Below are 11,746 nucleotides of genomic sequence, written 5' to 3' on the forward strand. Positions count from 1 at the left end.
GAAATAAAAGTTTTTCACCAATATGGCATCTGTATGTTAACTTATTTCAGTGTTTGATGTACTTCCTCATTGAATGCTAAGAAAATTGACGTTAAAATTCTCTAGAGAATTTATAGATTTTGTCCTTAAATTTAAAAATATTTTATATTCTGTTTATAGTAGCCATATTAACGATAAGGGAGTTTTCACTTAAACAAGGCAAACAGGCGAAACTCACTTCAGTTCTCTGCTTAATATCCTGACACATTTTAGAAGCACATTCACACAGTGCACAGATCACAATTTAGAATTACCCACTGCAGCATGTTTCTATATTTATACCTTCACAAAATATCATGTTTTTCATTCATTTGCATATTGTCTCTAGATTGTCATATCCTTCTTATGTTGTGGAAATGTAAATACAAATTAACTATTACAGCAAGTGGAAAATATGACCAAACAATTGATAGAAAATTCTTTGCTCTTTTTGATAGAGATGAAGTATGATGTAACCACCCTGTTTTGTCTTGCTTGCAGCAGATAATTTGTCAGTATTTCTCTTCCATATTTTCAGATGCCTGGAAAATCTAGCTTCTCCATATATTTTTATGATATCACCACTAAAATATCAAGTGTATAAGTTACAGTGTTCAAATGCAGTAGTTTCTGTTGTGCATAACACTTTCTGAGTAGGTGACCAATGTAGTGTCTTGGTTATTAAGAAAATATGACTAGTAACTCAAATTTCAGCAAAGGTCTTGTTTTGTTTTATATACTTTAATGTTTTTTTAAAGCTCAATAAGATTTGATTTTGCTAAGGTTTTTTTCAAGTAACTAAATAAGTCTATAAAATCCCGATACAGGGATCTGTGAGTTTTCTTGTTAGTATTCAATAGCTTTTTTCTTCTTTAGCCCTGATATGAGCAGTTATAGAAAGCACATACTATAAAAATGTAGATTGTCTCTGTTGTACATGAAAACATAACAAAATAGTAAGGTGCAAAAATGTCTCTGAAATACCAAATAGTAAATACAATCTTTCAGGGCCTGGAAATCAGTTATGTGTCTACTGATAATATATTTTAAATTAAAGAAAAAGTACTTTTTGAAAAATAGTTACAAATTAATACATTTAACATTCATAAATGAAAGAAAGCTAGTATTTAAAAAGTATATGTTAGCTATGGTAATGTTATCTATGTTGCTTGTGTAAAGACTATCATTAATAAATATTTTCATAAGATTTGGCAATATATACTGGAAGAGGAGGGAAATCATGAACTGTAAGAAACAGGCAAATACCATATATGAGAATGCAATTAAATTCAAATTTATGGAATTTTATATTATTGTATCCCAAAATTATATTAACAGGAATGTCAACATAGTATAGCTTTAGTGGTCTTTTGAGAATTTTGAAATATAGTTTTATGCACAATCACCTTTCTGTTATATATATATTTTTAAGTAATCTTTATAGCTGCACATTTAAAAATCTGCTTTTATGAAAGCATCCTCACAGTTGTAAAAATCCTGCCTGTTACCCTGTGACCCCATTCATTCTGTAATCACTTCTGAGACGTTTTTTCAACAGCCTCATGGGGTAGACTGACTCAATGGAACCTGATATTGACTGGCTGCAGCTAGCAACACTGAGGCTAGCAGCCACGTACACTGAACTCAGTATAGAAATGCTAAACCATTCTTCTTAATCTGAAAACAAACAAAGAAACAAAAATCACATCTTCTTTCTTTTTATCTGATTTACATGTTTCCTCTGAGCTTCCAGGAATGTCACATTTCTCAAGGATATCACAAGCAAGAGGAATTTTCAGCAAAGATCTTGTTTTACTTGATGCGTTTTATGAACTCTTTTGATATTCAATATAATTTTATTTAGCTGTTTTATTTCTCAAACAAATAATAAATCTACATAATTTCTATAAAGGTATGGCCCAGGCAGATGCTGCAATAGATGTTAAGCAACCTCAGAACATTACCAGGATGGTTCTATACTAATGTACTTTCTGGCATTTACGTTGACAGAGGAGAAAGAAAGCTAAGAGAACAACCATCAGGAGGAAGCTGATTTTCTAATAGAAAATAAACTCCCAAAATACATTTAGATTGGTCAATTTAATAACTTATTTATGAGACAGTATTACCCAGTGGCAATCTGTATACAATAAAGATAAAAATACAATGAAATATGTGCATTATATATTATTAAAGGATGCAAATATTAATAACAATGGCTCTTAAATCTCCGGGTCTCTGCAGTGTAGTATTGTCTTTAAATGAGGTTTCTTACATATTGTAAATTGAGCATGAAGTTAAGGAAATGAGGGAAAGAGAATTAAAATATCTAAGAATAACAAAACAAGGGACACACACTCCATCTGCCTCCTGCTTATGTTCCCAGCATTAATGGACAACAGTTCACACTTAGAAAATATGTCTCCAAATAGGAGGCATGGTACCCCCAAATGCTTTTTGGTTGATTTTTCTCTCCTCACAAGACAACATCATTTTAATCAGAATTAAACTTCCCATCCTACTTTCTTGTTAATTTAAAGACAGAAAAGCTGAGGCCTTTAATCTGCCTAGGATGATACAGTTCTTCTACACTTGCCTTGTGACCACAAAGTTCATGCCCATACACAAGTTGGAAACACAGGGGCCTTCTCAAGGGTTGGAATCTTTGCTAATACTAGTGACTTTCTGAACTGTGGAGATAATGCTTGTGCCTTGTGTGATAAAAATATATGACCCACCTCTTAAGCCTTAGTTTTGTCTATTTCTCTCCAACATTTTCCTCTTTGAAAAATACATAAGTATGACCTGAACATATCTAAGTGAGCAATACACCCCCAGAGACCTATTGCTGCATCAGTATTTGTGTGTGTTTTATCAAGAATCACAACATAAATTTAACATCTCCAGTTCCTTGTTACTTGACCTATACTTCCCCATCATTTTGAGGGACGATGAGGAAGGACCAGAATGAGACAGACATCAAATCCTTTTATTCTGAATCTTAAATTATGAGCTTTATCAGCAATATTTTGGTTACATTGTTACACAAAGGACAAATTAACATCCAGTTTGAGGTCACATCTTTGATTGCTTTGGGATTAGTGACATTTCCTTGGCACACAAATACTGCACCAGGTCTCTCAATTGCAACTTAATTGTGTTGTTGCACAAGATGCCAAAAGAAGCAGGGTTTGAAAAACCACCCATAGGGTACAGCAGCCAGTACCTTTAACTGCTGAGATTTCCAGTCCAGGTGGCTTCTGGCCAGATGTTCATCCACAGAGCATCAGTCAGTCAACACAACCCTCTCCTTGACAGATCAAAGGAAGATCTCCAGGAAGAGGCACTGGTCCTGTTTCTTTGAAGCATCTTGTAATTGCGTGGCCACTCAGAAGCAGATCTAACTCACTACTGAGACATATCCAGAGGAAGAGCATAGGGGGGAATAGGTCACATGAGCTCCGCCATTGTTAAGGGATTCATGAGCAATGAGCAATGCCAGGTTACTAAGGGATCCCAGAGTATAAATTAAAAAAATAAAATAAAATAAAATAAAATCCACATTGCAAGTTTGAAGATGCATTGAGAGAGACTCCGAGGAAGAATATGCAGAATGTTCTATTTGTTGCCCTTACTTTGAATTATTGACTTTTTTCCTGGTTTCCTTTTTCCAAAACAAAGTATGCAGATTTTCTTTTGTTTTGTTTGATCTCATACAAAAGGTCTGGACATAAGTTTTGTTGTTTTCTCTCTGAGACCCCGGCATTAAAACTAAGTAGCTTTGAGGAGTGAAACCTGAGGAAGGAAAAGAAAGCTTCCAGAGGAAAACAGAAAATCATGGATGGTACAAAACAAAAGCTGCAGTCCAATCGTGCAAAATTTGCTTCTCAGGATAAAGCACTTTCGACAAGTTCCCAATGCCCAGCTCCCTCCCAATACCCCCAAAGACCCTAGGGAAAAGCTACAGAATGAAAATGAAGCCATTCTTTTTCTTAAGGCTACACACACACAGAACACAGGTCAAAGACTGTCTGGTAGGTGGTTCTTTGCTGGGCTCTTGCTTTAAGCCCTGACTGAAGCGTGCAATCCATCTGAGGGTCAGCAGCATCTATGTCATCAGGACAAGATACAACGTACAAACAAGAGAAGTTAAGTCAATGGTTCCAACAATAAAATCCGATATCGACTTTACAATCACAGGTACAAATTGCTCAAATTGATAATTTCATTTCTCCTTAAGACCTTGTCTTCTAAAACTAATTAGAGGCCAGGTTCCCGAGGAATTGTCAATAGTCAAAGAAAATACTGGAGCTTTAGAAGAAACTCATTCTTCTATGGCAATAATCTGATGGAGGTGGGCCCAAGCCATCCTATCCAGACAAGTTCAAGGTGTTACAGGGGGCAGATCCCTGGGTCCTGATCAAAACCTTCCCACCATCCTGGTGGCTCTGAGTCTATAGAGGAAAAACCAAGAAGCCCGAGAATGTGGAGTATTTCCAGCCTCCCATGAGGTTGCCTCTCTCCAGTTTGAGATGAACTTTGTCTTCTCTTTCCATGAGCAGCAGGACACCATTGCTGGCTGCTTCCCTGGTAACATCCTGGTCTCCCGCAAATGCAGAGATCACCGGGTAGCCATTCTGCATTAAACTAACCTATAAGGCAGAGAGGAAGACTCAGCAGATTAGAGGCCACCTCAGCCCCACATCCTGTTCTCTTCTCCCCCTAAGAGTTGTCACCCCCCCATCTAACTTTTGGAACCCACACACCTGGAACCTAAAAGAGCAGACTTGCATCTGGCTCAGAGACCAACCCTCTGTCTACCAATCATTCAAGGGCCCAGCTTTCAAACCTACCCACCTGGATAGTTTGTCTGTTGTATACTTTGACCACGTGGAAGCTGAAGCTATAAATTCCCTTTCTTGGTGCTACAAATATACTGGAGGCAAGGTCAAAGTGGTTGCCAATGTTTACTAAGACCTGAAAAAGAAGAGGAAACAGCATACTGAGGTGCCCACACAGCATTTCCCTTCTTAGCTTATATTTTCTCCATACATTCAGGTGACTGCCAAGGGAGCTGATTTATTGGTATTGAGACCAGGTACCACCAAGTAAACAGCTTTACCCAAGCAACACAAGAAGCATCTAGTATCAAATTGAAAATAAGAGGCATTCAACTGAAAAGTATTCAGTTATTCTCATAGCTTGTAATTAATAAGAACTCTGGAAGTATACTTTAATTATACATTCAAATAGATGCAATTTTTGTATGATATTCTGCAGGGTATGCAAAAAGTAATAGGAGATAGTAAAGCCAAGAAATAATTTGTAAATCCATTTTGTTGTTATTGTTGTTGTTATTTGGGGGTGGTGTCTCCTGGAGAGTTCAGCCTGATGCTGTGCTGAATGTATAAAACTTCATATGGAACAGAGAGAGAAAAGATAATGGAGCAGCAGACCAGTCCCTTCTATGATTTCACTTGAGTAAGGATAAGATGTGGTGTTAACTCCCTAGGCTCCAGGAGACAATGGCTTGTCTACGGTTTCCCTGTCTAGTGGGCCCAACCTCTGGTAATACAGAGAAGGTGCCTCGTAGTTAGTATTCAATGATGAGTTTTGCTAGGAAGCTCTGGCTGCTGCCTTGTTAAAATTCATTCCCTGCTAAGCTGTGCTTGCTTTGTTAGCTGAATGAAGGGATCATATAAAAAAAAAAAAAGAAAGCAAAGCTTGAACAAAGACCACTGAACTGGTAGCTTGGACACTCCAAGTCTAAAGTAAGGGAATCTCCACAGACAGACAGAAAAATAGCACAATTAGCTTCCTGCAGGGTATTGTGTGGTCGGTCCTACAGGTGGTCTTCCTCAAATAAACAAGAGTAAGCACAGGGCTGTGAAGAATCAAGCTCCCCATCTCACTCCCTTTCTCTCCAAAATACAATCTGGCTACTTTGTCTGCATTCTGTTTCCATCTCTCCTGCAAAAATCCCAACTCTATTAAAAATAATAAAATGACATGCTGGTGTCTTATGCTTACAAAATAAACAACAAGCCACACTAAAACTCTGGACTCACTTTTACCTGGTCATAAAAATAAGCTTCAGCTCCAGTGCTTTGGGCTGTTACTTTTACACAGTTGTATAGATGAACTACACAGACTCTGAGAGCAAACTGGATTGCTGTAAGTAACATCAGCCTGTGTGGGGAAAACACTCAGCATCTTCTCCATGCAGTGAGCATTACCTCAGCCTCCTCCAGAGCAGGAGGCTCACATGCACACCCTGCTCCACCTTTGCGGACACCTGATGTTTGTGTCCACTGTTCCCCAAGGTGCTTCACTGGAGAATGAAGCACTCCCTTGCATGCCCTTTCAGCAACTTTGACTCCTCTCTCCATTTTGTCTCAATATGGATTTTAAAGTTCTAGATATAGGTTTATTCAAGGCTTTATTGCAGATGAAAAGACACCCAGCCAGGCCCCGAGCAAAGAGTCTCCCTCACTGACAACCTAACAGGAACCAGAAAAAAGTTAATTCATCTACAGAACAAGATTCCTATTACTCCTGACCACTTATCCAAACTTTCCTGACAACTCTAGAAATCGCTGGATCTAAAAAGGCTGAGAAGAAGATTTGTAGGAAACCATCCTGAAAAATAACAGCAGGGCAATCACACTGGGTATCGAAAAATGTGAACTATATATGCGTATAACATAGTCTCTTTTTTTGGAAATCATAAAATTAAATGGTTTAGAACAACTTCCCCAAATCTTCAAACACACGAGTTTTTAAAATGAGTATAACCGCCTAAAATGATATCAATTATGTGCATTGGCTGTAAACGGGTTTAGAAGCTGAATCCCGAACAGAGGGAAAGTCAGTGGAAGGAAAGAGCCTCCACCTATATCTAGTAATTTTTCAGGACTCTATTTTACACAAAGCCCCTTGGCAGGAGCATCAGCTGATTAAAGAAAATATGAAAACAACTATCACATTTTCAATTTCTGAAGACTAATAGGAACCACAAGGAGAGAGTACACAGAAAGGTCACCGTCCAGAGACATGTTTGTTTGTATAGCCATCTCCCTAACTCTTGGCTGCTTGGCTCATAGGCCAGAAATAAATGGCTTAAATTTACTTAAATCACAGGTCTTTGTCTTGTTAAGTTTTCAAAGTCATACTGTGCATTTATATTTGGACACACTGAATGGACACTCTGTGGTAAGTTTCATTTACTGCCCACAGCATGTATATGGCCACTTTATTCTGGTATATATGCAGAGAAACATTTCTGCTCTCTTACACACTACTTCCCACTTATTTTAACCTTCCTGTCACTGGGTCCCAAATAAAAGCAGGAGGTCCAGTCCTTTGTTGGACACCTTTTTTGAATGAGAAACTCAATTAAATGCAGCATCTTTAAGAGGAAGCCCTCTCCCCATGGTGTCTGAAGATTGTTCACCACAAACACTGCCTTGCCCTCAGCAAAAGGGAAAGCGCACTAGGTTTCTTTCAGGGAAATGTATTTTGTATTTCAGCTTTACCAGACCCGTAGAAAGCTCGCAGAGCCTTACAGGGCTTGCAGTAATCCGCGCTAGGAAAGCTGGTATTTTAAACCAAAATTCTATAATGTATACAAGGGGGACTCCAGAAAAGCATAATAGTAAAAGGAGCAGCATAAGGGCAAGGCAGAGGTGGGAGAACCAGCCTGGCGCTCCCCCTGGATATGTAGGGAACCCTTGCCAGCTGGAGACCCTGGCCAGTCTTCCACTTATCGGCGGGTGGGCAGTTTAGCCGCTGACCTGGTCGAAGTAGATGGTCATGGTACGGTTGCTCATCTCTGACGGCTCGTGGTTGGTGCTCCGAGTAGCAGAGAAGGCCACCTTGGCACTGCCTGAGCGCACAGAAATGCCCAGGGAAGAAGTGACGGCGCCATCCCCAGATGGACTGGAATCGCACACTACCAGGCACTTGCCCTCTAGCACGATGGGCTCCGTGTCGTTCTGAGCCGTTACCGGGCAGCAGGCGGGCAGCAGCAGCAACAGCAGGGCCAGCGCCGCCCCCAGACTGGAGCCAAAATCGGCCCGCTCACGCAGCGCCCCCCGGCGACCGGGCATGCTCAGCAGCCGCCCTCTGGGGCCCTGGCCAGGCGCGGGCATCTGGGCTGGGGGGCGCCCTATGAACGTCAAGGCCGGCAGAAGCCGGGGAGCTGTCTGGGTGCGAACAGGAACGCGCAGGAGTAGAGTAGTAGTCTTCTCTCGGCTGGGTGCTCACCTCAGGTGGTCAAGGCCAAATGATTCTCAGAAGGAAGGCACCTGCGGACCTGTCAGGGCAAAGAAGCCAACACTTAGGCAGGCAGGTAGAAGGAGGACAAGTGCCTAGTACTCTCCAGTCCCTTCCAGATGACCATCCACTTGGCTCCTGAAAACTATCCTCAATCCAGATGAGACATAATGAACGCGAGAAAGCTCTGGAGCACCGGTCAGCATATCCTAGCAGATCCCTGAACAATTGGTTCCTGGAGCCCTGGTTTCTGGACTGCAATTCTGTAAGAGGTTGTAAACAGGATTGGGGACCTCTAAGAAGGCATCATTACTGTCCCCTGCCTACTTGGCCCAAGACAAGTAAAGGCATTAAATGCAGTCAAGGAAAAAACAAACAAACAAATAAACAAACAAAAAGATGCTTAATCAGCTTCGTTTCAACGGCTTTCTGGAGAACCACAGGAAAAAACTCTTCCTTTTCTGGCCTTCCCTGCTTTTCTATCCAGGATGTAATTTTTAAGCAGCCCGTTTCAAATAAAAATAATCTGCTCCCCCCCCCCCACACCACCCCCAAGAGCAAACCCCAGAAAGCTTCTTGGGTGGATGAGATAAGAAATAAAAAGGAAAGGACAGAAACTGGGAAAGACGGGATGGGTGGGTGTGAGGAGCGAAATTTTAACACCCACTTCCAATGTCCCCGCAGTCACTGGTGAGCTAGCTCCCTAGGAGAGCCTGCTGGAGTCCTCTCTCTGCAAAGGTGGAGAGCCAATTCCAGCGCCAGGATCGCCGGACTTGACTCATTTGGAGGCTCTTTTCTTTGGACCCTGACTCCCCTCTTCTGTAGCAATCTGCTAACTTACAAGGGTTTGCACTTTTACCCTGTCCCTTCTTCAGCTAAAACAGAGAAGCCATTCCAACACCCAACACAGGGACACAACCAGAAAGAACCCGCCCCTCGTCGCCCACACTCTCCAAACTCTTCCAGTGTTCTTTCTAAGAAAAGCGAAGTTGCGTTTCGATAAATATCCTGTCTACAGCTCTCACGGGAAGGATAACAGACACCACCACTCCCCCCCCACCCCCCCGCAACACACACACACACACACACACACACACACACACACACACTCAGCCGCAGACTCTCCTCTCTCTCTCTTGAACCTCCAGCACACACATTACTCAAGGTCCGGGTGAAGCATTACAAAAAAGCAACTAGCAAGCGGATCCCGGACCCCAGGGGTTGGGTGGATTACCTGGAACGTCCATGACGGGCTAGTACCGCTGTCGGAGAAGTTGTTCTGCTTAGAGAAAATGAGGCAGGCGGGAGCTAGCGGGAGGAGGACACCTCGGAGCACGACCCTTCTTCCAGCGCTTGGCCAATAACTGCTCCGCCCCGCCCTGCCTTCTCTTCTCTCGGTCGGATCCTGCTCCGCAAGCACACCACGCCCCGGCCCCAGGAGCCCAGAAAGCCCCACACCAAGCTCTGCTCCGCGCACCGCGGTACCTGGAACCTACTTGCTTCCCGCTCGGATTAGAGCCGCACCAAGACCAGTAGCCGCACTAAGGCGCGCAGTTTGCCTCCTACGGTCCAGAATAGTCCACCAGCCAGAGCACCTATCCTGAACCTCACTAGAAGGATCCCTGGGTCCCCGCCTCTGCTCCAGACTCCAGAAAGCACAGCTCGGAGATGCCAACTAAGGACTCCTGGCACCCTCCGTCCTAGAATCCACAACCCTGCGGATTTCCCTGTGACTTCCCCCTAGCATCTTGCCGAGACCAGGTGTCCATCTCTCACCTAGACATCTAGCGCAGTCCTCTTAGGTACCTTCTTAAAACTAGGCGCCTTCGGAAGCACCAGCCGTGTTTCTTCTTCCAGATCCTTTTTCTTTTCCAAATTCCCTCCAAGTCTTTATCTTGAACAGAGTGGCCGCATTCATAATTTTAAAGGGGGGAGGGTACTTAAAAAAAAAAGGAAAAGTATTTTTAAAGAGAGGAAAAGTCTCTGTAATTTAATGGCTTTAGAATTCTGATTCTAAAATCTCCCGTTAGTGAAATGTCAGCTTTTGGCAGAGATTAAAGAGGCTCTTCCTGCCTGGGTTTATGTGTCTGCTGCTCTGAACCCCGGGGCTGGTGGAGCGCGTTGGAAGCACTCGTATTTATTAAAACGTAGTCTCTGGGCTCTAAAGACCCGAGGAGACACGCGGGGTTCCGAGCTGCGCCTGGAGAGCCGCGAGATGCGCAAGCACGGACGAGGGGCGCCACCTACGGGCGCTGGAGCCTGCTGGCCTCAGGCTGTGAACAAGCCTACTCAGTGTGGGGGAGTACCCAGGGACAAAGGTGAGGCTTGAGAATTTTTTTTTTCCTTCACCCCAGCTAAAACAGCTCTGGCTCCTACCAAAAAAAAAAAAAAAAAAAGCAACAAGGTTGTCTTTCAATATTCGTTCGCCTCGCAAATTACTGCAGCCATGGTTGTGTTTTTAACTCTTCACCCCTCTAACATGTAACTCTGCCAAGACCATGTATGTTGTTGTGGGTTATCATGGTCTATTAACATCTGCACAGTCTTTATGCAAACCTTTAGGATGGGTATTCCGTATTGACATTGAACAAAGGCAAGGCAGATTTTACATACGGACTTTACATGAGTCTTAAAAGCATCATTGCAACGATTTTGCTCTGTCTTGGGTAGTATGCCTTTCTGGTAGGCTGGTGAAAAAAAAAAAGAAAGAAAGAAAAATCTGAATCAGCCTATGTAGTTCAATCGAGTATAGCATGTTTCTGTCTTGTTCCCCCCAGAAGTCAGCACACCTATCTCTCCTCCCTTTGAATATATTTCAGCCATTCTGCTTCTGCCTTATGAGTCGTGACTTCTTAGATTAGAGCTTTTTGAAGACCCTTTTTATTGCATCATTCATGGCTGTTCTAGGATGGAAGGCCTAAGCACTGAAGATACCGTGCTTGTCCAATCAGCTCAATAGAAAAGGGGGTGAGGTGAGCCCAAATGAAACCCACAGCTTAAGTTTAGTTGAGGCCAAAGGTTCCCCATGGGTATCAGGGTATTGTAGTGATTAACAGAGCGTCAGAGACAAATGTATTCTGCTTCAGATAACATTCAGAGCAGTGCAGACTATAACGTACCTTACGAATCAGTCAGCCCTACAGCACAGTCACTGGAAATTGTAGCTTCCAGGTGCCATGCTCAGTACCGCCGGGAAGCTTTGTAAAAGGCACAGCAGCCACGTCTTACTGTGAATTTAACTCAGCGGAAAGGGTGCAATTTTACTTTAAAGTTATTTTACTCTAATATCATCCGAATTTGATTGTCTCTGCTTTGGATGGATGATTGTACCGTGCCATCACAAAGGCGAAATTAGATTCAAACCTGCCAATAGAAGATAAAAGAACGCAACTGAAAAGAACAGACTTAAGGGCGAGCACAGTAGAAACAAGTCTTGCACACATTTAAAATCTTT

General features: G+C 42.5%; 1 protein-coding gene across 3 annotated transcripts; it reads right to left on the minus strand.

Moving 5' to 3' along the window:
• Positions 1-2,989: 2,989 nt before the first annotated feature.
• Positions 2,990-10,509, minus strand: Cbln2 (cerebellin 2 precursor). Of its 3 annotated transcripts, none has more exons than XM_034518582.2 (4): positions 10,069-10,509; positions 7,812-8,332; positions 4,876-4,995; positions 2,990-4,670 (listed from the first exon to the last, which is right to left on the minus strand). In XM_034518582.2, exons 2-4 carry the CDS (start codon positions 8,166-8,168, stop codon positions 4,473-4,475), a joined length of 675 nt encoding a protein of 224 aa, XP_034374473.1. In that variant the 5' UTR covers positions 8,169-8,332; positions 10,069-10,509; the 3' UTR covers positions 2,990-4,472. The 3 variants fall into 3 exon arrangements, with proteins under 3 accessions (XP_034374473.1, XP_034374474.1, XP_034374475.1); XM_034518583.2 differs by lacking the exon at positions 10,069-10,509 and adding an exon at positions 9,527-9,843; XM_034518584.2 differs by lacking the exon at positions 10,069-10,509 and adding an exon at positions 8,960-9,227.
• Between the last annotated feature and the right edge of the window lie 1,237 nt (positions 10,510-11,746).

The sequence above is a fragment of the Arvicanthis niloticus genome, chromosome 14, assembly GCF_011762505.2.
Source record: "Arvicanthis niloticus isolate mArvNil1 chromosome 14, mArvNil1.pat.X, whole genome shotgun sequence".
NCBI lineage: Eukaryota > Metazoa > Chordata > Mammalia > Rodentia > Muridae > Arvicanthis > Arvicanthis niloticus.

Bases quoted from the DNA above. Each gene is read 5' to 3' on its own strand.
- Cbln2 (XM_034518582.2), bottom strand. From the start codon at position 8,168: ATGCCCGCGCCTGGCCAGGGCCCCAGAGGGCGGCTGCTGAGCATGCCC. The intron at 4,996-7,811 runs GTCAGCGGCTAA...CTTCTTTTTCAG, and splicing joins TGACCATCTACTTCGACCAG to GTCTTAGTAAACATTGGCAA. The intron at 4,671-4,875 runs GTGGGTAGGTTT...TCTGCCTTATAG, and splicing joins ACAACAGACAAACTATCCAG to GTTAGTTTAATGCAGAATGG.